We start from the raw sequence: 27898 nt of genomic DNA, 5'->3' as shown, positions 1-27898 counted from the left end.
GTTAAGAGCCTAGGGGGGGTTTTTTCTCATTGATTTACCTAACATTTAAGTTCATATGTGTGTGTGTGTGTGTGTGTGATTTCTCTTTGTTTTCAATTATTGTAACAATCATATTTTTCCCTTTCGTTTTTATGATCTCTTTAAGTTTTTAACTTTTATAAGATGAACTATTTTGTTGGAGTTTGTAACAATGTTTCATAGATTCAAAATTTATCGGTTATTGTTTAAAAGGAAATTTGTGTTTTTTTTTCGTTTAGAAAAATCTATTAACGCCTTTAGTATTTGGAAGCATCCATCTATGTAAATTAATTAAAGTAAAAAGCATTTAAAGCATTCTAAGATTTAAGATCTCTTTAAACAGGAAAATTGGAACAACAGAGGCAATTTTAAATTTGTGGGTGGCCTGGGATACAATGTGATTTATTGGTACTAATTTTTGCAAGGATTTATCTATGGTTCTCATCAGTTTTTTTTTAATGAATTTTTTACAAGGGTTTATAAAAAGTATTTTTTTTTTCATATATTTATGTATGTAACTTTGTCTTCTTGGTTTGGCTCGAGGTCATCGAACAATTTACAAAAACAGGTGTTGGTTGTTGTTGTTGCAGCAGTTGATTGTGTTCTATCTTTCGTCTGCTTGACTCTGTTGAGTGTCGAGACCCAGGAACTCTGCGACTAAGATGGGGTGACAAATATGACACCCCATCTTACAGGTGTTGGTGATTTATATAATTGTTTTATTTGTAATTTTTACCAATATTTCGACCACCGCCGGTGATCTTCATCAGGGTTGTAAATTTTGAAACAAAACAATGGACTTTTCCTTTACAGCGAGTCGAACTTGTGCGCTGTAAAGGAAAAGTCCATTGTTTTGTTTCAAAATTTACAATCCTGATGAAGATCACCGGCGGTGGTCGAAATATTGGTAAAAATTACAAATAACCGAAGATGGGGTGTCATATTGGTCACCCCATCTTAGTCGCAGAGTTCCTGGGTCTCGACATTCAACAGAATCAAGCAGACGAAAGATAGCATACAATAAACTGCTACTACAACACAACAACAACAACAACCAACACCTGTTTTTGTAAATTGTTCGATGACCTCGAGCCAAACCAAGAAGACAAAGTTATAAAATTCCAAAGATCAACAATAAAATCACAGAAATATTTATGTATGTGCTAATGTATGATGGGAAAGTATGTGTGGCAGTAATAAGAGAATAAAACAAGTAAAAAGGCATTAAGTTCGACCGGGCCGAACTTTGGAAACCCGCCACCTCGGGTGTATATGTAAACCCCCTTTCGCCATAATCTGGTGAAAATTGGATAACTTATGCACCCAAATTCGGCACGGACATTGAGTGGTCTAATAAATAAAAGTCACTGTTGTTGTTTGTATTTCGAATTTTAACAAAATCGGGTAATAAATAAAGTTTTTATGAGCTTCAGAACCTTAACCGGCATATTGGTCTATATGACAGCTACAATATATCTAAATACAGTCCCATCTGTATCATATTTAGGTCGGATGGTGGGTGGCCCAAAAATACTACTCACTGTTTCAAATTTCAGGAAATTCGAATAAAAAATAAAGCTTTTATGGCCTTCAGACCCCTTATCGGGGGATCGGTCTATATGGTAGCTATATCTAAATATGGACCGATCTACTCCATATTTAGATCAGATATCGGGAGGCTTAAAATAACACACTGTTGCAAATTTCAACAAAATCGGGTAATAAATGAAGCTTTTATGGCCTTCAGACCTTTTTATCGGGAGATCGGTCTATATGGTAGCTATATCTAAATATGGACCGATCTACTCCATATTTAGATCAGATATCGGGAGGCTTAAAATAACCCATTGTTATGAATTTCAGCGAAATCGGATAACAAATAAAGATTTTATGGCCTTCAGACATTTTGTCGGGAGATCGGTCTATATGGCAGCTATATCTTAATATGTACCGATCTAATCCATATTTGGGTCGGATAGCGGGTGGCCTAAAACTACTCACTGTTTTAAAATATCAGCGAAATCGGATAAAAAATAAAGTTTTTATGGGCATTAGACCCTTAATCGGGAGATCGGTCTATATGGTAGCTATATCTAAATATGAACCGATCTAATCCATATTTAGGTCAGACGTCGGGAGCCTTAAGATAACCCATTGTTTTAAATTTCAGCGAAATCGGGTAATAATTAAAGCTTTTATGGCTTTCAGACCCTTTATCGGCAGATCGGTCTAAATGGCGGCTATATCTAAATACTGACAGATCTAATCCATGTTTAGATCAGATATCGGGAGGCTTAAAATAACCCACTGTTGCAAATTTCAACAAAATCGGGTAATAAATGAAGCTTTTATGATCTTCAGACCCTTTATCGGCAGATCGGTCTATGTGACAGCTATATCTAAATATGGACCGACCTAATCCATATTTAGGTCAGATGTCGGGAGGCTTAAAATAACTCAATGTTCTGAATTTCAGCGAAATCGGGAAACAATTAAAGCTTTTATGGCCTTCAGACCCTTTATCGGCAGATCGGTCTATATGGCAGCTATATCTAAATATGGACCGACCTAATCCATATTTAGGTCAGATGTCGGGAGGCTTAAAATAACCCATTGTTCTGAATTTCAGCGAAATCGGGTAATAATTAAAGTTTTTATGACTTCAGACCCCTTCAGACCCCTTATCGGGGGATAGGTATATATAGCAGCTATATCTAAATAAAGTCCGATCTGAACCATATTTGGGTCAGTTGTCGTTAAACTACTCACTGTTTCAAATTTCAGCAAAATCGGATGAAAAATAAAGTTTTTATGGGCATTAGACACTTAATCGGTCTATGTACAACCATATCAAAATATTGTCCGTTTTGGTCCGTTCAAGAACTTAACCAGCGTGCATCAAAAAGACATATCTGTGCCAAATTTAAGCTTAATATCTCAATTTTTGAAGGCTCTAGAGTGATGACAACAGACGGACGGACAGACACACGGACATCGTTAAATCGTCTTAGAATTTACGACGATCCGAAATATATATACTTTCTAGGGTCGGAAATTGCTATTTCGATGTGTTGCTAAAGGAATGAGTGAATGAATATAGCCCCTATCCTACGGTGGTGGGTATTACAAGTAAAAGCGTGCTAAGTCTGGCCAGGCGGAATCTTGGGTAGCCACCACCATGGATTCCTCTAAAAATTTACCTCTATTAACAGAGTTTGTATTTGAATTATTTTGGTTAAGGACCGATTTGAAGCATACTTAGCACAGTTGTTGCAAGTCATAATGAAACACGTCATGCCAAATTTCAGTCAAATCGGAGATGAATTGCGCCATCTAGAGGCTCAAGAAGTCAAGACTTCAGATCGGTTTATATGACAGCTTTAACAGGTTATAGACCGATTTGAACCATACTTAGCATAGTTGTTAGAAGTCGTAACGAAACACGCCATGCCAAATTTCAACCAAATCGTATGAGAATTGCGCTCTCTAGTGGCTCACGAAGTCAAGATCCAAGACGGTTTATATGGCAGCTACATCGAAACATGGACCGATATGACCCATTTACAATCCCAACTGACCTACACTGAAAACAAGTATTTGTGCCAAATTTCAAGCGGCTATCTTTACTCCTTTTTGTTCAGGCACGCTAAAGTAGACCGATAGGGACAGCAAACGACGCCATATTTTTTGCCGCTCTTGGAGGCGTAGACTATATAATTTTTTGATATTGGGAGGGGGGCGGGACCGATCGGGACAATATGGGATTCAAATGAAAGGTATTCAAGAGTAGAGTACGAAGTTCATAATAAAAGTTAAGTCCAATTACCTGGGGGGCCGCCCCAGCCCCAAAACCCTTTAAAATAGGTTTATTTGACGATCATGACAATATGGGACTCAAATGAAAGGTATTCGGGAGTAGATTACGAATATGGTCAGGAAGTAGGAATAGGCTTTATAATTTATTGATAACGGAAGGGGGCTGACCCTCCACCGTTACCCCAAGAACACTACCCAAAATCAAAAGTAGACCGATAAGGACAATATGGGTATCAAATGAAAAGTATGCGAGAGGAGATAACGAATCTGGCATACAAAATCAGATGAAAGTAAAGGGGGTCACTCCACCCCCACAAAAACACCCAAAATGGCCATTTTTAGCCAATCACGGATATATGGGACTCAATTTGTTTGTTCCGTATAGACTGAAAAACGGCTGAACCGATTTTCTCGAAATTTTCGCATATTGTGTAGGTTGGTCTGGAAGGAAACATAGGTTATATAATTTTTCGGTATCGGAAGGGGGTCGGACCCTCCCCCTTATGCCAAAAAAACAACCCAAAATCAAAAGTGGACCGATCGGGACGATATAGGTATCAACTAAAAGGTATTGGAGAGGAGAATACGAATATGGTATTAAAATTTTAGTTTAAGTACCCAAGGGCCGCCCCAACCCCAAAACTCCCCCAAACAGACATATTGGACGTTCACTTCAATATGGGGCTCAAATGAAAGGTATTCGGGAGTAGATTTCGAATCTGGCCTACAAAATCAGATCGATGTATAGGGGGTCACGCCACCCTCAAAAACGCCATAAGACTTGGCTGAACCGATTTTCTTAAAATTTTCATAGATTGTGCACGTTTGTCTGAAAGAAAACATAGGCTATATAATTTTTAGATATTGGGTGCAGGCGGACCCTCCCCCTTATGCCAAAAACACAACCCACAATCAAAGGTGGACCGATCGGGACAATATAGGTATCACATGAAAGGTATTGGAGAGTAGAATACGAATATGTAATATTCGAATCTGGTATACAAAATCAGATCGAAGTATAGGTAGGGTCACGCCACCCTCAAAAATGCCATTATGACTACATGGTACTTGACTGAACCGATTTTTTTTTTTAAATTTTCATAGATTGTGCACGTTTGTTTGGAAGGAAACATAGGCTATATAATTTTTAGATATTGGGTGCAGGCGGACTCTCCCCCTTACCTTAAAAACATCACCCATATCCGAAAGTGGTCCGATCGGCACAATAAGGGTATCAAAAAAAAAAAAAGGTTTTGGAGACCAGAAATGGTATTAAAATTTGGGTCCAAGTACCCAGCGGTGCACCCTGCCAACCCCAAAATTCCTCCAAACAGATATATTCGTAGTTCATGTCAATATGGGACTCAAATGAAAAGTATTAGGGAGTAGATTACAAATATGACATAAAACATTAGGTCCAAGTAATGGGAGATCACCCAGCCCCAAATACCCTCTATGGGCATATTAGCCGACCATGGCTATATGGGACACAAATGAAAGGTGTTGGGGAGTAGATTACGAATATGACATTAAAATTTGCGTTCAAGTCTAGGTGGCGCTTTTCTTCAAATGGATTATTTGACCCATTATGACTATATGGGTCTCAAATGAAAGACATTTGAGAGTAGAAAACGAATTTGATATTCAATTTTGGAGCCTAGTGTTTTGGGGTACGCCCTTAAGCACCCTCTAAACTGAAAACGGTTTATGTTTACCGGCCATGGCAATATGGGGCTCAAATTAAAGGGATTTGGAAGCAGCACGAATTTGATTTCCATATTTGAGTCGACATGTTTGACGTGTCATCCCTTCCCTATAGAACACTTCTCATTACCCTAATTTTTGACAACACCAGGAACCTCGTAATTGTCGCGAACATTAGGAGGGCATAAACACCGCTTTGTCCGATGTTCTCGCCAGGATTCGAACGCATTCAGCGTCATAGGCTACAATGGCACGAATTCCATATCCGCATTCAGGGCGAAGTGTCCCCACTCTAAAAAGATATTACAGAGTGAAAGAAGGCGCAGCGGAGCGGGCCCGGTTCGGCTAGTTCGAATTAAAAATTCAGAGATATGTCGATATAGGGGTTATAACTAAATGTAGCCCATTGTAGAGTTTAACCAAAGGACAAAATGCTAATCTCCACCAAAATTCAGCATACTCAATTGATTTAAATTTTGGACCAAAGAGAGGAATGCGACAAAATATACAAATTTGCTACCATTTCAATGAGGTTACATGGCTGGCGATATTTCATTAAAGGAAAAAACTTGTTCAAGTTTTAAAATCTCAAAAAATCTTTAATAAATTTAAACTTCCAATTGTTTTCCAATCCTTATGCTGTCAGTTCGCAATCATGTTTGAAATTATTTTGAAAAAACTTTATTATCCCTTGCAGCTTGTTGAATTATCAAAACACCTTTATTAATACACAATTTTGTTCATTTTCTCAGAAATTTCAAACTAAAAACATAATTTAGGTGAACATATTTTTTTTTTTTTTTTGAATTTTTAAAATAAGTAAATTAATGCTACTAAAGTGATTTTCATTTAAAAAAAATTACAAATTAATGTTAAATACCATAAAATCTAAATAATTACAAAATTAAAAATACACTGTACACTTGCTTAAACCGATATTTCATATATAATTAATAATTAAACTTAAATACAAATTTTTAATAATAATTTCTAAACAATTTTTGTTACAGTAAAAATTAAAAAAAAAATAAAAGTACATATTTTACACGCTTTAAAATTATAAGGAAAGTGGCAAAATTTAAAAAGCTTCATATAAATAATAAAATTTAAAAAAAATAAAGTTATATATATGAATGTCTATGTGTGTATATATGCAAAGAATTCCTGATGATTTTTTATAACGCTTGTTCTTCATATATTTATATATAAATCTACATATAGTTTCGAAATTATTTATATTGTTTTCGTTTTTCGCATAATTTTTGTTATTTTGTTTCGTTTACCAAATAGCGGTGGTCACATTTGCCTCATCATCACAAGAACGCTCTTCTCTAAGATCCGCACTAAATTTACATCTTCAGTAGGGACTAAACAAATATTAGGGCGAGTGCAAACATTTTGTTGTTTCTTGAAAATCAATGCATAGTGTATTTTAAAACAAGTAAAAAGGTTCGGCCGGGCCGAACTTTGGATACCCACCACCTCGGGTATATATGTAAACCACCTTTCGTCAAAATCCGGTGAAAAATGCATACCTTATGCCCCATAGCAGCTATAGCGAAATATGTTTCGATTTCGACCAAATACTAATAAGTACAAGTCATTGTTCATTTGTGTATAACAAAATATTGATTTTTTTAGCAGCTTTATCTAAAAACAAGTAAGAGCGTGCTAAGTTCGGCCGGGCCGAATCTTATATACCCTCCACCATTGACCGCATTTGTCGAGTTCTATGCGCGGTATCTCTTTTTAGACAAATAATAATAATTGAATAAGAACTGTTATCCTATTGGAGCTATATCAAGTTATAGTCCGATTTGAACCATAATTGAATGCTGATTGACATTGTAGAAGTCATTGTATAATATTTCAGTTCATTCGGATAAAAATTGCGCCTTGTAAGGGCTCAAGAAGCAAAATCGGGAGATAGGTTTATATTGGAGCTGTATCAAGCTATTGATCGATTCATATTGAAGGTCATGAGAGAAGGCCTTGTACAAAATTTCAGCCAAATCGGATGAGAATTGCGCCCTCTAGAGGTTCGAGAAGTCAAGATCCCAGATCAGTTTATATGGCAGCTATATCAGGTTCTATATCGATTTAGACCATACTTAGCACAGTTATTGGAAGTCATAACAAAACACCTCATGCAAAATTTAAGCCAAATCGGATGAGAATTGCGCCATCACTTGGCTCAAGAAGTCAAGATCCAAAATCGGTTTATATGACAGCTATACCAGATTATGAACCGATTTGAATCATACATAGCATAGTTGTTGAAAGTAATACCAAAACACTACGTGCAAAATTTTAGTTAAATCGGACGATAATTGCGCCCTCTAGAGGCTCAAGAAGTCAAGACCCAAGATCGGTTTATATGACAGCTATACCAGATTATGAACCGATTTGAACCAAACTTGGCAAAATTGTTGGATATCATAACAAAATACGTCGTGCAAAATTTCATTCCAATCGGATAAGATTTGCGCCTTCTAGAGGTTCAAGAAGTCAAGACCCAAGATCGGTTTATATGGCAGCTATATCAGGTTATGGACCGATTTATACCATACTTTGCTCAATTGTTGGATATCATACCAAAACACGTCGTGCAAAATTTCATTCAAATCGGATAAGAATTGCGCACTCTAGAGGCTCAAGAAGTCAAGACCCAAGATCGGTTTATATGGCAGCTATATCAGGTTATGAACCGATTAGAACCATACTTTGCACAATTGTTGGATATCATAACAAAATACGGCGTGAACAATTTCATTTAAATCGGATAAGAATTGCGCACTCTAGAGGCTCAAGAAGTCAAGACCCAAGATCAGTTTATATGGCAGCTATATCAAAACATGGACCGATATGGCTCATTTACAATACCAACCGACCTACACTAATAAGAAGTATTTGTGCAAAATTTCAAGCAGCTAGCTCTACTCCTTCGGAAGTTAGCGTGCTTTCGACAGACAGACGGACGGACGGACGGACAGACGGACGGACATGGCTAGATCGACATAAAATTTCGCGACGATCAAGAATATATATACTTAATGGGGTCTCAGACGAATATTTCGAGTAGTTACAAACAGAATGACGAAATAAGTATACCCCCCATCCTATGGTGGAGGGTATAATAAACCGATATACGACACGGATGTCGAAAAGCCTAAGCCGAAAGGCCTTTTATGTGGCCAAGTCTTTAAATCGAGATATCGGTCTATATGGCAGCTATATCTAAATCTGGACCGATCTGGGCCAAATTGAGGAAGGATGTCGAAGGGCCTAACACAACTCACTGTCCCAAATTTCGGCGACATTGGACAATAAATGCGCTTTTTATGAGCCTTAAGTCGAGAGATCGGTCCATGTGGCTATATCCAAATCGCAACCGATTTGTGCCACTTTGAGGAAGGATGTCGAAGGGCCTAACACAACTCACTGTCCCAAATTTCAGCAAAATCGGGCAATAAATGCGTCTTTTGTGGGCGCAAGACCTTAAATCGAGAGATCGGTCTATGTGGCGGCTATATCCAAATCTGGACCGATCTGGGCCAAATTGAACAGGAATGTCGAAGGGCCTAACTTAACTCAATGTCCAAAATTTCGGCGATATTGGACAATAAATGTGCCTTTTATGGGTCAAAAACCTTAAATCGAGAAATCGGTTTATATGGCAGCTATAGCCAAATCTTGATCGATATAGGCCAAATTGCAAATATATGTCGAGGGCCCTAACGCAACTCACTGTCCCGAATTTCGGTGAAATCGGACAATAAATGCGCCTTTTATGGGCCCAAAACCTTAAATCGAGAGATCGGTCTATATGGCAGCTATATCCAAATCTGGACCGATCTAGGCCAAATTGACGAAGGATGTCGAAGGGCCTAACACAACTCAATGTCTTAAATGTCAGCAAAATCGGATAATAAATGTGCATTTTATGGGCCTAAGACCCTAAATCGGAGAATCGGTCTATATGGCACCTATGTCCAAATCTGGACCGTTTTGGGCCAAATTGCCGAAGGGCCTAACACAACTCACTGTCTTAATTTTCAGCAAAATGGGATAATAAATATGGATTTTTTGGTCCAGAGACCCAAAATCGGCGGATCGGTCTATATGGCAGCTATATCCAAATCTGGACCGATCTGGGCCAAATTGACGAAGGATGTCGAAGGGCCTAACACAACTCACTGTCCTAAATTTCAGCAAAATCGGATAATAAATGTGGCTTTTATGGGCCTAAGACCCTAAATCGGCGGATCGGTTTATATGGGGGCTATATCAAGATATAGTCCGATATAGCCCATCTTCGAATTTAACCTGCTTATAGATACATGGCTAGTTCGACTTAAAATGACATAACGATCAAGAATATATATACTTCATGGGGTCTTAGACGCATATTTCGAGGAGTTAGAATCAGAATGACGAAATTAGCATACCCCCATGCTATGGTGGAGGGTATAACAAAATCGATTCACACCATATGTTCACATGTATGTTGAAGGTTATGGGAGAAACCGTTGTACAAAATTGCAGCCAAAAAGGATAATAACTGCGCCCTCTAGAGGCTCAAGAAGTCAAGATCCCAGATCGGTTTATATGGCAGCTATATCAGGTTATGTACCGATTTACGCCATACTTAGCACAGTTATTGGAAGTCATAACAAAATACCTCATGCAAAATTTCAGCCAAATCGGATGAGAATTGCGGCCTCCAGCGACTCAAGAAGTCACGACCCAAGATCGGTTTATATGGCAGCTATATCAGGTCATGAACCGATTTGAATCATATTTAGTACAGTTGTTGGAAGTGATTCCGAACGAAACACCAGGTGCAAAATTTCAGCCAAATTGGATAAGAATTGCGCCCTCTAAAAGCTGAAGGAGTCAAGACCTAAGATTGGTTTATATGGAAGCTATATCAGGTTATGAACCGATTTGAACCATACTTAGAACATTTGTTGGAAGTGATACCAAAACACCAGGTGCAAGATTTCAAATCGGACGAGAATTGCGCCCTCTAGAGGCTCAAGAAGTCAAAACCCACGATCGGTTTACACCATTTGCAAAATTACATCCAAATCGGAAAATACTTGCGCCCTCTATAAGCTGAAGAAGTCAAGACCCAAGATTGGTTTATATGGAAGCTTTATCAGGTTATGAACCGATTTGAACCATACTTAGAATAGTTGTTGGAAGTGATACCAAAACACCAGGTGCAAATCGGACGAGAATTGCGCCCTCTAGAGGCTCAAGAAGTCAAGACCCAAGATCGGTTTATATGGCAGTTATATCAAAACATGGACCGATTTGGCCCATTTACAATTCCAACCGACCTACACTAATAAAAAGTATTTGTGCAAAATTTCGAGGGCCTAGCCTTACTCCTTCGAAAGTTAGGGAGCTTTCGACAGACAGACGGACGGACGGACAGACTAGAGTGGCTGGTTCGACTTAAAATGTCATGACGATCAAGACTATATATACTTTATGGGGTCTTGGACGCATATTTCGAGGTGTTACAAACAGAATGACGAAATTAGTATACCCCCCTCCTATGGTGTAGGGTATAATATATGAAATCAATAGCCAACCATAGCCAATTATAAATTATTTTTCGTTTTGGAGAAGTTTTAAATAGCATTTAATTAAGGAATGACCTCCGATAAAATTTCTTTGATTACCTTTTCTTTTTCATTTTAACAATTTTGACTATCGTAAGGAAACAATTTCGCTTGCTCTCGTTGAATATTTGCATTGCCTTTACTACTGATCACATGAAATAACATCAGGTATATTATTTGTTGTTGTTGTTGTAGTAGCAGTGTGTGGTACACTGAGGTATGTTATTTCATTTTCTTGTGTGTGTGTGTGTGTGTGTATGCGGGTGAGTGTCATTTTTTGTTTTCTCTAAACCTTAAAACCTATGGTTGGCGGTGAGGGTGAGGAAGAATTCCTTTGGGTTTTGACCAAGCACGACTGCGAGGTATTGGCTAAGCTTGCATCATCCAAACTATCCAAGTCCAAGGCTGTGTCTATCATTGTGGTATCGTGCAGGATACGCAAACGACTCGAACTCAGCTCGGACGAGGACATTTTCTGTAGTTTTACATTATCGGTGGCCGATGAGTGGGCCACCAATGACTTGGGAGCCGTTGTCAGAACATCGGGCACACTGGTGAAATTAAATTGACGCTTCTCTTTCGCCTTGGTGTGTGGAACTAATATTGAGACGGGATCATCTAAATCCAAATCGTCACACAGCAGGGTCGAGGATAAGTTCAAGGGATTGTGGGTGCCATGGGCCACCACTTTGGTTGACGCTTTGCTTTGAGCATGGTGTTGACTGCGTTCATCCATTAGATTGGAATAGACATGCACGTTGTTATCCTGGGCTGCTGCGGCGGCTTTCTCCTCCCCCGCCGCAGCAGAGTTGGTGACATTTGGTACATTCGAATACATATTCTCCGTTTGGGATATCGATTTAGGCAAGGTATTACCGGTGGCGGAGGCGGAGGCACCACCCATCATGGCGGCTGCCAGTAGATTGGCACCACTACCCCTTGACGTTAGAGGCATTTCGCTAAGCGGTGAGGCAAGGGGAGTGGGGCCACCATTCGATAATGAGGCATCGTAGTCACCATTGAATAAATTATTATAACTATCCGAGAGATTATGGCGCTCCCTGGCCTTATTGGTGGCGGCTATGGCCGCTACGGCGGCCACCACCTCAGTGTTGCCCACCACCACCACTTCGTTGTCATCCAAATGCTCCGTGCTGAGTGTCAAGCCATTGGCATCACCCAACTCCACATTGTCCAATTCATCGCCCGACGAATCGAGATGCGTTCTTTGCTTGTGATGGCGAAAGCGTCGTGATTGCTGCAGTTGCGTTTGCGAATGATGATGAGCGGCTGGGACATCCATTTGCGACAATGGTATCTCATTATCGACCAAATGGGCTAGACTATTGGAATTACCTGGAATGAGAAAGACAAAGACCATGAAGCACAAATCGTTGCAATTGGCGGGTGGTGTATAAAAACAAACGTTCAAAACAAATCAACAAAACTTGAAAAAAAAACAATAAAATTTGTTTGTATATAAAAATAGTAAGTAGTATATATAACAATATATAGAGTTTATAAAGAAATTATTGCTCAATTATTACAAAATAGCATTCCAATTGTTTTAGTTGTAGTGTTTTTTAAATTAAAAATCAGCAAAAAATTTGTTTTTTTTTTTTTTTAAATTTTAAAGCTTTCAATAAAGGGATATTAAAAACAAAATAATTTTTAAGCTACTAAAAACAAATTAAATGATAACACATAAAAAGCAGCAACTTATTTATAAGAAAATTATTATTTACACTTAAATATTTTTTTCATATATTTTCTTTAACAAATTAAATTTTTACTATTTGGCATTATTTTTTTTATTTTTTTTTTTAAGGGAACAAACTTAAAACAAACAAAATTATATGCGGAGTTATTTACAGAAAATATTTTTTTTTTGGTTTTGTAACAAAAAGTTGTCTCTACTTGCAAATTGTGTTTGATTTTTTTTCGACATCCTCATCATTCAAAAACTTTGAGAACGTTCTTCATTTCCCAGCAGTAGGGGTTCAACTAAATCAGGGGCTTAAATAAATAAAAAAAAATATATATGGGGGAAAAAAAGAAAAAGGTAACACACAAATTAAGATAAGGCCAAAAGTGTAGTTCAACAAATTTTGTAATATTGACTGATTGATATTGAGATTGATAGTAGTAGTCAGTGAGATAAGTTAGTCCAAAGGAGACTTGGTTTAGACACATGAATAATGTTTTCAATGAACGAATGCGACTTCAATGCACGTTTGAAGGTAGGTAGAATAATGCAAACATCATACATTGAGTGAAAATGAAAGGAGAAATCGATATTGGGTAAAATGTAGAATTTAAGATTTTACTCTTTTAGATTTACATTTGCAATGCAAATAGGTTGCATATTTAATTCGAAACTTTTTTAGTTTTTAATTTAAAATTTTATGTATGTCAATTCGTCTATAAATTAAAATTTTCATTATAAATGATATTCCTATTTAAAATTGAAAACGCCAAAAAATTTATTCGAAATCAAGTATGTGATTGAACATAAAAATGTAAAACTCTGATTTTAGATTTTTTTTAGCACTTAAAAAATCATTATATACATAATCTTTGCTTTAAACATGTGAAATAAAAGTAAAAATAAAATATTTGTAGAAAAAATTTATAAAAACCAGTAAGGAAAGGCAATAGTCGGGCGAAGTCGACTTTATAATACCCTACACCTACCCTACAATTATAAATTCGTGCTATATATAAATATATATGTATATGAGAGCTATATCTAGATCTGAAGCGATTATTAAACAGATCGTTTGAAAATTGTTGTTACTACGGCCATATAAATGCAAATCAGGCGATACCTATATATGGGAGCTATATCTAAATGTAAACCGATTTTTAAGAAATTTTGCACACATATGAAGACGTGAAATAAAGCACTTCATGCAAAATTTTGTAAAGATCGGTAAACAATTGTGGCTTCTACAGCCTTAAACGGCCATATCGGATGAAAGATATATATGGGAGCTATATCTAAATCTGAACTGATTTTCATGAAATTTTGCACACATATGAAGACGTCAAATAAAGTACCCCATGCCAAATTTTGTAAAGACCGGACTAAAACTGCGGCTTCTACAGCCGTAAAAGTCCATATCGGATGAAAGATATATATGGGAGCTATATCTAAATCTGAACACATATGTAGACCTCAAATATAATACCCAATGCCAAATTTTGTAAAGATCGGACGAAAATTGTGGCTTCTACAGCCTTAATAGTTCAAATCGGATGGAAGATATATATGGGAGCAATATCTAACTCTACACCGATTTTTATGAAATTTTTCACACATATGTAGACCTCAAATAAAACACCCCATGCAAAATTTTGTAAAGATCGAACCAAAATTGTGGCTTCTACAGCCTTAAAAGGCCATATCGGATGGAAGATATATATGGGAGCAATATCTAACTCTACACCGATTTTTATGAAATTTTTCACACATATGTAGACCTCAATAAAACACCCCATGCAAAATTTTGTAAAGATCGGACAAAAATTGTGGCTTCTACAGCCTTAAAAAGCTATATCGGATGAAAGATATATATGGGAGCTATATCTAAATCTAAACCGATTTTTATGAAATTTTGCACACATATTTAGACCTCAAATATTATACCCAATGCCAAATTTTGTAAAGATCGGACCAAAATTGTGGCTTCTACAGCCTTAATAGTTCAAATAGGATGGAAGATATATATGGGAGCTATATCTAAATCTGAACCGATTTTCATGAAATTTTCCACATATATTAGGTCGTCAAATAAAACACCTCGCGCAAAATATTTTAAAGATCTGACTTAAACTATGGCTACTACAGCCTTAAAAAGCCTTATCGGATGAAAGATATACCCGGGAGCTACATCTAAATCTAAACCGATTTTCATGAAATTTTGCACACATATGTAGACCTCAAATAAAATACCCAATGTCAAATTTTATGATGATCGGACGAAAATTGTGTCTTCTACAGCCTTAAAAAGCCATATCGGATGAAAGATATATGGGAGCTACATCTAAATCTGAACCGATTTCCATGAAATTTTGTACACATATGTAGACCTTAAATAAAATATCCCATGCAAAATTTTTTAAAGATCGGTAAAAAATTTTGGCTTCTACAGCCTTAAAAGTCCATATCGGATGAAAGATATACCCGGGAGCTACATCTAAATCTGAACCGATTTTTATGAAATTTTATATGAATGAATTTTTATGAATTTTATGAATTTTTATTATACATATATTAGGACGTCAAATAAAACACCTCGCGCAAAAAAGTGGAGGAAGTGAGGGCGGCTATACCCTTTTGAATCATGCTAAAGGGCAATCGGGCCGAACTTTGGATACTCACCACCTCGGGTATATATGTAAACCACCTTTCATCAAAATCCGGTAAAAATTGCATACCTTATGTTCCATAGCAGTTATATCGAAATACGTTTCGATTTGGACCAAATACTAATAAGTACAGTAGCTATATCGAAAAATAAACCGATCTGAACCATATAAGATACGGATGTCGAAAAGCCTTTGCGCCTTTTATGGGGCCAAAACTTTAAATCAAGATATCGGTCAACATAGCAGCTATATCCAAATCTGGACCGATTTGGGCCAAGTTGCAGAAGAATGTCGAAGAGGCTAACACAAAGCACTGTCTCAAATTTCAGCGACATTAGACAATAAATGCGTCGTTTATGGTCCCAAACCCTAAAACCGAGAGATCGGTCTATATGGCAGCTATATCTAAATCTGAACAGATCAGGGCGAAATTGAAGAAAGATGTCGAAAGGCCTAAGACAACTCACTGTCCCAAATTTTAGCAAAATCGGATAATAAATGTGGCTTTTATGGGCATTAGACCCTAAATCGGAGGATCGGTCTATAGGGCAGCTATACCGAGACTTGGACCGATCTGGGCCAAATTGAAGAAAGATGTCGAAAGGCCTAAGACAACTCACTGTCCCAAATTTTAGCAAAATCGGATAATAAATGTGGCTTTTATGGGCATTAGACCCTAAATTGGAGGATCGGTCTATATGGCACCTATATTTAAATCTGGGCCTATCTGGGCCAAATTGACGAAGGGCCTAACACAACTGATTGTCCCAAATTTCAGTAAAATCGGATAATAAATGTGGCTTTTATGGGCCTAAGACCTCGACATAAGTGGTAAATTTCATGAAAATCGGTTCGGATTTAGATATAGCTCTCACATATGTATATCGCCCGATTTTTACTCCTAGAGCCACTGCTAGCCCATTTATTGACCAACCTTCCCAAAAATTTGTACAACGCTTTCCTCGATCACTTCCACAATGCCTATAAAGTTTGGTTGAAATCGGTTCATCATGAAATCGGATTTTTTTATAACTCTCAACATTACCGGTTAATTTCATAGAAATCGGTTCAGATTTATATAAAGCTCTCATATATATATATCGTCCGATTTTCACTCCTAGAGCCACTGCAAGCGCCAATCTTGCTCAAACTTTGCACAACGCTTTCCTCGTCGACTTCCACAATGTCTATAAAGTTTGGTTGAAATCGGTTCAGATTTATATATAGCTCTCATATATATGTTCACCCGATTTGCTGATCGGACCAAAATTGTGGCTTCTACAGCCTTAATAGTTCAAATAGGATGGAAGATATATATGGGAGCTATATCTAAATCTGAACCGATTTTCATGAAATTTTCCACATATATTAGGTCGTCAAATAAAACACCTCGCGCAAAATATTTTAAAGATCTGACTTAAACTATGGCTACTACGATTTTTACTCCTAGAGCCACTGCTAGCCCATTTATTGACCAACCTTCCCAAAAATTTGTACAACGCTTTCCTCGATCACTTCCACAATGCCTATAAAGTTTGGTTGAAATCGGTTCATCATGAAATCGGATTTTTTTATAACTCTCAACATTACCGGTTAATTTCATAGAAATCGGTTCAGATTTATATAAAGCTCTCATATATATATATCGTCCGATTTTCACTCCTAGAGCCACTGCAAGCGCCAATCTTGCTCAAACTTTGCACAACGCTTTCCTCGTCGACTTCCACAATGTCTATAAAGTTTGGTTGAAATCGGTTCAGATTTATATATAGCTCTCATATATATGTTCACCCGATTTGCTGTAATTTTGCAATAAAAGGGGCATTTGTAAACCGTTTCTCTCGAAATTTGGCAGGAAGGATTTTTTTATAACTCTCAACATTACCGGTGAATTTCATAGAAATCGGTTCAGATTTATATAAAGCTCTCATATATATATATCGCCCGATTTCCACACCAAGAGCCACTGCAAATGCATTTTTTATTTTTTTACCAATCTTGCCAAAATTTTGTACAACGCTTTCCCCGACGACTACCACATTATTTGAGAAGTTTGTTCGAAATCGGTTCAGATTTAGATATAGCTCCCATATATATGTTCATCCGATTTGCTGTAATTTTGCAATAAAATGGGCATTTGTAAACCGATTCTCTTGAAATTCCGCAGTAAGGATTTTCGTATGACTCTCGACATAAATGGTGAATTTCATGAGAATCGGTTCGGATATAGGTATAGCTCTCATATATATATATCGCACGATTTTCACTCCTAGAGCCACTGCAAGCGTATTTTTTCATCAACCTTGCCAACATTTTGCACAACGCTTTCCCCAACGACTACCACATTATTTGAAAAGTTTGTTCGAAATCGGTTCAGATTTAGATATAGCTCCCATATATATGTTTGACCGATTTGCAGTATAATATTGCAATATTGTTGTTATTTGTGATAACTACGGTTCAAACTATGGTTTGGACATATTTGCTCAAAATTCATATTTAATAACCCTTCCAAAAACATGCGCCAAAGTCCATAAACATTGGTTCAGAATTGGATATAGCTCCCACATTGTACTTATAGGGTAGGTGTAGGGTATAATGCAGTTGGCACCGTTCGACTTTTGCCCTTCGTTACTGGTTTTAATATGATTTTTAGTTTTAGTCTTCCTTTTTTAGTCAGATTTTTTTTTCCATGATTTATGCCTCATCATACTCATCAAACTTATTTAAATCATTAAAATTTTGATTGAAATTGATTATTTTTTTAATTCATTAATTAATTAATTCATTGAAATTTTGATAATTTTGATTGAAATTTTAATTAATTTTTTTTTTTGCAAATATTTAAACTTTTTTCTTAAATTCTGTTTAGATTCTTGCTTAGTATTTCCCAATATCGATGTCTTAAGAAACTCATATGAAATTATTAAAGTTGTATTAAAAATATACACAGATAATAAGTTTTGTTTTTTTTTGAATATGTATAAAGAGTAGTATTAGAGTAGTATTATGTGATATTTTGTAATAAATTTTCTTTAACAATTGTAACAAAATTAAAAAAAAAAAAAATAAAGGAAACCAACACATATACTGGAAAACAAAAACAAACTCAAACATTTAATAGTCTCAACTGAATCAAGTTCAAAAAGAGAGAAGCTAGTGCAACAAAACCAAATTCAAACCTAATAAAAACTCGGTAGGAAAATAATCACGCCTAATTTTAGTTTAAATGCCAAACTAAACTCAACAAAAACTCAAAAAAAAAAAAAATTAGGAGAAACAAATCAAAGGTGAATAATTTGTGGTTTTTTGAAAACACAATAGTCAACACAAATGTACTGTAAATATATTTATATATATATATAGTTATATATGTTAAGAAAAAAATAAATTAATTTTGATTGTAGTTTATTGTTATTTTTGAATTTTTTTTTTTGCATTTTATAACAATAATACTGGTTTTGTTTAAGAATTTTTTTTAATTACGTTTAAAACTCACCGTCATTCATGAAATGCTCAACAAAAACGTTTTTTTTAAAAACCGCTCAAAAAATCACATTTTAGTTAGTTTTGGTATTTGTTAGGGTTTTTTTTGTTTGTTTGTTTTGTTTTGGAAACGAAGCGTAAAAGTTAAAGAAAATTTTTGTTGTTTAAAAATGTGGTTTAGAAATTTATTTTATTTTTTTTTGTAAAAAATGTTTTTTTTTATGAAATTAGTTTTAAGAGTTTTAGTATAAGTTGTACGATCGGTAGGGACCGTAACTGTAATCATTTTGGGATGAAAAGATGGGCATGTGACACCAGACAACAAGACACTTTTTAATAAATAACAAAGATTGCTTGAAGAAGTTGAGGTGAGAAATAAAAACAAGTAAAAACGCGTTAAGTTCGGCCGGGCCGAACTTTGGATACCCACTACCTCGGGAATATATGTACAAGTCATTGTTCACTTGTGAATAACAAAATATTGGTATTTTTAGTTGCTATATCTAAAAATAAACCAATCTGAACCATGCACAACATGGATGTCGAAAAGCCTAACATAAGTCACTGTGTAAAATTTCAGTTAAATCGGACAATAAATGCGCCTTTTATGGGCCCGAAACCTTAAAACGAGGGATCGCTCTATATGGCAGCTATATCCAAACCTGATCCGATCAAGGCCAAATTGACAAAGGATGGCGAAAGACCTAACACAACTCACTATCCCAAATTTCAGCGAAATCGGATAATAAATGTGGCTTTTATGGGCCTAAGACCTTCAATCGGAGGATCGGTCTATATGGCAGCTATATCCAAACCTGATCCGATCAAGGCCAAACGAAGGATGTCGAAGGGCCTAATACAACCCACTGTCCCCTTTTATGGGCCTAAGACGCTAAATCAGAGGATCGGTCTATATGGCAGCTATAACCAAATCTGGAACGTTCTGGGCCAAATTGAAAAAGAATGTCGAAGGTGCTAACACAACTCACTGTCCCAAATTTCAGCACAATCGGATAATAAATGTGGATTTTATGGCCCTAAGACCCTAAATCGGAGGATCGGTCTATATGGCAGCTATAACCAAATCTGGACCGATCTTGGCCAAATTGAAAAAGGATGTCGAAGGTCCTAACACAACTCACTGTCCCAAATTTCAGCACAATCGGATAATAAATGTGCCTTTTATGGGCCCAAAACCTTAAAACGAGGGATCGGTCTATATGGCAGTTGTATCCAAACCTGATCCGATCAAGGCCAAATTGACGAGGGATATCGAAGGGCCTAACACAACCTACTGTCCCAAATTTCAGCGAATTCGGTCAATAAATGTGGCTTTTATGGGCCTAAGACCCAAAATCGGAGGATCGACCCCAAATCTGGAACGATCTGGGCCAAATTGAAAAAGGATGTCGAAGGTCCTAACACAACTCACCGTCCCAAATTTCAGCACAATCGGATAATAAATGTGGCTTTTATGGGCCTAAGACCCTAAATCGGCGGATCGGTCTATAAGAGGACTATATCAAGATATAGTCCGATAGAGCTCATCTTCGAACTTAACCTGCTTATGGGCAAAAAAAGAATCCCTGCAAAGTTTCAGCTCAATATCTCTATTTTTAAAGACTATAGCGTGATTTCAACAGACAGACGGACAGACAGACGGATTTCTGATGGAGTCACGAATTGAGGCCCATTTCCCTCTGCGACGCACAATTTAGGAGATACAGCCATTTTAAGTTTTCCAAGTGAAATTTCGATTTTTAACGGATTTTTGATGAAGTCACGAATTGAGGCCCTTTTCCCTCTATGACGCACAGTTTAGGAGATGCAGCCATTTTAAGTTTTCCGAGTGAAATTTCCCTTTTTCAAGGATTTTTGATGGAGTCATGAATTGAGGCCCATTTCCTTCTGTGACGCTTAGTTTAGGAGATATAGCTATTTTAAGTTTTCCAAGTAAAATTTCGATTTTTCAAGGATTTTTGATGGAGTCACGAATTGAGACCCATTTCCCTCTGCGACGCACAGTTTAGGAGATACAGCCATTTTATGTTTTCCAAGTAAATTTTCGATTTTCCAAGGATTTTTGAAGGAGTCCCAAATTGAGGCCCATTTCCCTCTACAACGCATAGTTTAGGAGATGCAGCCATTTTAAGTTTTCCAAGTGAATTTTTCGATTTTCAAAGATTTTTGATGAAGTCACGAATTAAGGCCCATTTCCCTCTACTACGCATAGTTTAGGAGATACAGCCATTTCAAGTTTTCCAAGTGAAATTTCGATTTTTCATGGATTTTTGTTGTAGTCACGAATGGAGACCCAGCCATTTTAAGTTTTCCAAATGAAATTTCGATTTTTCTAGGATTTTTGATGGAATCACGAATTGAGGCCCATTTCTTGGAGAAGATCTATAGCTGAGCAAGAGGAAGTACAAGGCAGTTTAATGCAATTCTTGTCATCAGGTAAGGAAGAGGAAAGTAGCAAAAGAACGGCTGTACTCACAGCTTTTCAAGCTGTTCATATTTTTATACCCTCCACCATAGGATGGGGGGTATACTAATTTCGTCATACTGTTTGTAACTACTCGAAATTTTCGTCTGAGACCCCATAAAGTATATATATTCTTGATCGTCGCGACATTTTATGTCGATGTAGCCATGTCCGTCTGTCTGTCGAAAGTACGCTAACTTCCGAAGGAGAAAAGCTAGCCGCTTGAAATTTTGCACAAATACTTCTTATTAGTGTAGGTGGTATTGTAAATGGGCCATATCGGTCCATGTTTTGGCAAACTGTCATATAAATCGATCTTGGGCCTTGACTTCTTGAGCCTCTAGAGGGCGCAATTCTTATCCGATTGGAATGAAATTTTGCACGACATGTTTTGTTATCATATCCAACAACTGTGCCAAGTATGGTTCAAATCGGTCTATAACCTGATATAGCTGTCATATAAACCGATCTTGGGCCTTGTCTTCTTGAGCCTCTAGAGGGCGTAATTCCTATCCGATTTGGCTGAAATTTTGCATGACATGTTTTGTTATGATATCCAACAACTCCGCCAAGTATGGCTCAAATCGGTCTATAACCTGATATAGCTGTCATATAAACCGATCTTGGGCCTTGACTTCTTGAGCCTCTAGAGGGCGCAATTCTTATCTGATTGGAATGAAATTTTGCATGACGTATTTTATTCTTACTTTCAACAACTGTGTCAATAATGTCATAATCTGATAAAGCTGCCATATAAACCGATCTTGGATCTTGACTTCTTGAGTCTCTAGAGAGCGCAATTCTTATCCGATTTGAATGAAATTTTGTACAACGTGTTTTGTTATGATATCCAACAACTGTGCCAAGTATGGTTTAAATCGGTTCATAACCTGATATAGCTGTCATATAAACAGATCTGGGGACTTGACTTCTTAAGCTTCTAGAGGCCGCAATTTCTATCCGATTTGGCTGAAATTTTGCATGATGTATTTTATTCTTACTTTCAACAACTGTGTCAAATAAGGTTCAAATCGGTTCATAACCTGATGTAGCTGCCATAAAAACCGATCTGGGATCTTGATCTTGATCTTGATTCTTTCATGACCATCAACCTACGTGTTTAATATGGTCTGAATGGGTGTATAGCCCGATACAGCTCCCATATAAATCGATCTGTCTATTTTACTTCTTGAGCCCCAAAGGGCGCAATTCTTATTCGAATTAGCTGACATTTTACACAGGTCTCTAACATTTTGTTGTAATTGTGGTCCATACCGGACCATATCTTGATATCGCTCTAATTGCAGAGCAAATCTTTTCTTAAATCCTTTTTTGCCCAAGAAGAGATGCCGGGAAAAGAACTCGACAAATGCGATCCATGGTGGAGGGTATATAAGATTCGGCCCAGGCGAATGTAGCACGCTTTTACTTGTTTTATGGTTATACGGACAGACGGACAGAAAAAAAAATATGCTGAAAATATAAAAAAAGCCAAATTATTTTTGTTCTTCTAGATTATTTCATTTTGTTGTCTGGTGTCTGAGATGTCTGAAAAAGAGTTGATGAGAGATCATAACGCAAACACTGAATTGAGAGAGAGAGAGAAAATTATGCTCGATAAAAGAAGATTAAGAAGTAAAAGTATCTGAAGAGAGTGAGAGAAAGAGAGGAAAAAGAAAATTGAAAGGAAAAATTGTGGCAAAGACCCCAAGCCCATACCTTGTCATAAGAAATTTCTTTAAGAATATGTAAAAAAAATAAAATAAAAAACTGCCATAAAAACACTCTCAATGGAAATATCAACTGCATTAAGGCTAAAAACTTAAGTGGCTAAACCAAATATAACAAAATAATAAATATATAAAAAAAATGAATACAATTTAAGAATAACTTCCATAACAAGAGATAAAAGAAATATTGAAAATAAATATTGGTTTAAATAAAAACTTAATACTAAAGACGTTATACTAATTTTGGGTGGAAAAACTGTTTCATCCAAGTGTAAAATGCAATGAATTTTCTGGTTTTCCTTCCAATGTTTTTCCTTTTCAGATTCAAAAAAAGGAAGATTGGTTGGTTGGTTTTTCAGTATTTATACTCGTATATAGTTTTTATTGTTAGGTTTTTGTAATTTAATGAGAATTTTTTTGTAATTGTAGTTTGGTTTGTTTGTTTTGTTGTTTACGAAGCTTCAGCAACATCAATTGTGTTCCAGTACAAAGTGTTTTCCTTTTTGTTTGGTTGTTTTTCCTTATCACTAGAGTATAACTATCTATGGTATGATGTATAAATAATGTTTGGTTTTTTTTAATTTTTTTTTTTTAATATTTTATAAATATTTTCAATGACAACAATTTCATTATGTTATGTTATGAATTTTTGGTTTGTTAACATGCTTATTTCTTATATATATATATATGTGTATGTATATATATATTTAACACTTATAAGATACGTTCAATTTTCTTTCGTTTATTCACTTATTGACATTTTTGACTAATTTCTGTTGGTTTTTTCTTTGGCTTTTGCCATTTTTAAAAAAAATATTTCTTTATCAATTGTTTGTGGTGTAAAAGGAACTGAAATATGAGTTTTTTCTTTTATTTTCTGGTAACGTATCAATTATTTAAAATACACACTTACTTGGATCGACTGCATTACAATTTCCCGTTATTATTAGGTTTATTATCAATAATAATAATTAATTTATTTATTATAATTATGGTTGTTCGTTTAACTGGTTGTTTCATTAAAATGGCAGTTCTCAGCTAAGTTTTTGGTTTTTATTAAAGTTGTTCTCTTCTTGTTTATATCTGATTTAACACTGTAACTTTCAGTATACTTTGTTATTTTTTTGTTTTTTATTTTCTAGTCTGATATTAATTTTTGTTTCTTCAATAAAATTTAATTTTTTTATAATTATCATTGTTGACATTTTTTTTCAGTTATGTATAAAGTTCCTATTTTTGTTTTTGTTTTAGTTTCGTTTTTTTTTCTTTAATTTCAACGTTTTCAAATTGAAACCTCATATAAAAAAGTTACAAAATGTTTACAAATAAAAAAATTTTATTTTTTTTTTGTTTTACAATTTCCGTTTAGTTTCAGTTTTGGTTTTGTTGTTTTCTTCGTAAATTAAAACATAAATATTTGCATATTCTACAATATTACCTAAATATATATATATATATATGTTCTTCCTATTTATTTAGGTTACCTCAGAATTATTTTATATATAAATGTCGTTGATTAAAAGCTCTAACCACAAGTAATACTGAGATTTTGTTAAGAAGAAAGAATTCAAATGGCATTTCAAATTATGTAAAAAAAAAATTTAAGATGAAAAAAGAAAACATTTTCCGTATAAAATTTCTTCAAGAAATGGCCGGTTCACTTTAGTGCCGAGAGTAGACTCTCTGTAAAACTATAAACAAAGTCCAAGTTACAAATATTAATGATAACCAATATAATTTTTGAAAATGCTAATAATCATTTGTGTAAAACAACACTATGGTTGTCACAAACCAGAAAATGTTTGTTACAAACCATTGTATTCGCTTTCAAATTATGTGAACAAATTTTAAGATGAAAAAAAAAAAAAATCATTTTCCGCATGAAATTTCGTCAAGAAATGGTCGGTTCACTTTAGTGCCGAGAGTAGACTCTTTGTAAAACTATAAACAAAGTCCAAGTTACAAATATTAATGATAACCAATATAATTTTTGAAAATGCTAATAATCATTTGTGTAAAACAACACTATGGTTGTCACAAACCAGAAAATGTTTGTTACAAACCATTGTATTCGGTTTCAAATTATGTGAACAAATTTTAAACATTTTACATTTATTTTACGGAAAAAAACATTTTCCGTATAAATTTTCTTCAAGAAATGGTCGGTTCACTTTAGTGCCGAGAGTAAACTCTCTGTAAAACTATAAGCAAAGTCCAAGCTTTATGGTTTAGCTTGGAAAAAATAGAAATATTAATAATAACCAATATAATTTTTTGAAAAAGCAAATAATCATTTGTGTAAAACAATACTATGGTTGCCACAAACCAGAAAATGTTTGTTACAAACCATTGTATTCGGTTTCAAATTATGTGAACAAATTTTAAGACAAAAAAAAAAACATTTTGCGCATAAAATTTCTTCAAGAAATGGTCGGTTCACTTTAGTGCCGAGAGTAGACTCTATGTAAAACTATAAACAAAGTGCAAGTTTTATGGTTTAGCTTGGAAAAGAAATAAATATTAATGATAATCAATAAAATTTTCGAAAATGCAAATTATCTTTTGTGTAAAACACAACTATGGTTGTCACAAACCAGAAAATGTTTGTTACAAACCATTGTATTCGGTTTCAAATTATGTGAACAAATTTTAAGACAAAAAAAAACATTTTGCGCATAAAATTTCTTCAAGAAATGGTCGGTTCACTTTAGTGCCGAGAGTAGACTCTCTGTAAAACTATAAACAAAGTGCAAGTTTTATGGTTTAGCTTGGAAAAGAAATAAATATTAATGATAATCAATAAAATTTTCGAAAATGCAAATTAGCTTTTGTGTAAAACACAACTATGGTTGTCACAAACCAGAAAATGTTTGTTACAAACCATTGTATTCGGTTTCAAATTATGTGAACAAATTTTAAGACAAAAAAAAAACATTTTCCGCATAAAATTTCTTCAAGAAATGGTCGGTTCACTTTAGTGCCGAGAGTATAAAAAATATAAAAAGGCCCAAGTTTTATGCTTTAGCTTAGAAAATATATAAATATTAATAATAACCAATAAAATTTTTTAAAAAACCAAATAATCATTTGTGTAAAACAACACTATGGTTGTCACAAACCAGAAAATGTTTGTTACAAACCATTGTATTCGGTTTGCAAAATAAAATATTCTTGTTTCATTGCATCATCCAAAGGAGAGATGGATAATTGAGTCTTGAAGAAAAGAAATTGCCAGTTCCTCAGTCAAAGCAGGACACATGTCATGTCACCCCACTGGTTGACGCGTTTCAATAATTGGGTTTCATTATCTCATTGGCACCAACGTGAACTATGTCCGTCCGTCTGACCGGTCTACAGTTCATAGCTTGTTGTTTGTAGTACTTTTAGTTGAGATCATAAGCACAAATCCTATGTGAAATCTTTATCTCTTCAAACAAACTCCAACTCCCCACTATGGCTTTTGCATTCATTTTATTCCCTTGTGAACGTGGCAAGTTCCGCCTGCATAACCACCACCGTCAACATAACCACCACACTTGTGGTGGATTTTGTTTTGAAGACGAGCTTTTCGTCTTCCATTTAGAAACAACAACATTGAAAGCTGTTTTTCCAAGTTCCCCGTGCTCAGGGTGAAACAAAAATTGACTCGCATGACCGGCCGTTAAAAGCCAAACAGATGAAAAAGATAATAAAATATTCTTATTACCAACCAGAATGTATTTTTGCGGCAAACTTGTTTATCCCTAACACCATATTATGAGGGAATATTCCAGGAATATTCGCCCATTCGTACATTAATTAGGCTACAGTTTGTAACAACGAATCATTTCTAGAGAGTTGTGGGTTGGTTCTTCGAGGTACGACTCAAAAGGCTACGGATTACAAATGGTGTTTTACAAGGATCTGTGAGCGCTAAAGTCTACTTGGCCCAGTATTATTAAGCAAGGAAAGGCAAAAGTTGGGTTCAGCCGACTATATTAAGCCCTGCATCATTTGTCAGGCGAATAATAACTTGTATATAAAATTCAATTAAAATTCCTATTACCTTGAACTTTTCACAGATTGTGTAGGTTGGTCTGGAAGCAAACATAGGCTATATAATTTTTTCATATCGGAAGGGGGGCGGACCCTCCCTTACCACAAAAGTACTACCCAAAAATAAAAGTGTACCGAACGGGACAATATGGGATTCAAATGAAACGTATTCAAGCGTAGAGTACGAATTTCGTAATAAAAAATGGGTCCCATGTCCTGGGGGACCGCTCCAGCCCCAAAACCCCTCAAAATAGGTTTATTTGACGATCATGACAATATGGGACTCAAATGAAAGGTATTTGGAAGTAGATTACGACTATGGTAAGGAAGGAAAAATAGGTTTTATAATTTGTTGATTTCGGAAGGGGGGGGGGGGGTGGTGGGGGGGCCCCAAAATACCACCCAAAATCACATGGCTACCGATAAAGACAATATGGATATCAAATGAAAGGTATTGAAGAGTAGAATACGAATATGGCATTAAAAATATGGTCCAAGTACGCGCCCCAACCCCAAAATGTCTAAAAACAGACAAATTGGTCGTCCATATCAGTATGGGGCTTAAATGAAAGGTATTCGTGAGTAGATTACGAATCTGGCAAACAAATTCAGATCGAAGT

General features: G+C 35.6%; 1 protein-coding gene across 4 annotated transcripts in view; it reads right to left on the bottom strand.

Annotated features, from left to right (window-relative positions):
* Positions 1 to 11199: 11199 nt before the first annotated feature.
* LOC106092868 (palmitoyltransferase app) overlaps positions 11200 to 27898 on the bottom strand; it is a 448575-nt gene continuing 431876 nt past the window's right edge. The window contains exons 13-14 of one of the 4 annotated variants that reach the window (XM_059360946.1): positions 13146 to 13187; positions 11200 to 12527 (exon numbers count right to left, since the gene is read on the bottom strand). In XM_059360946.1, coding sequence (XP_059216929.1) covers positions 11458 to 12527; positions 13146 to 13187 — 1112 coding nt within the window. In that variant the 3' untranslated portion in view covers positions 11200 to 11457. Of the gene's footprint in view, positions 12528 to 13088; positions 13188 to 27898 lie in introns of all 4 variants that reach the window. The other 3 variants (XM_059360943.1, XM_059360942.1, XM_059360945.1) reach the window with 3 other exon arrangements.

The sequence above is a fragment of the Stomoxys calcitrans genome, chromosome 1 (assembly GCF_963082655.1).
Source record: "Stomoxys calcitrans chromosome 1, idStoCalc2.1, whole genome shotgun sequence".
Lineage (NCBI taxonomy): Eukaryota > Metazoa > Arthropoda > Insecta > Diptera > Muscidae > Stomoxys > Stomoxys calcitrans.
Note: the sequence above shows the minus strand (reverse complement) of the source record. Positions and strands in the feature narration are given on the sequence as shown.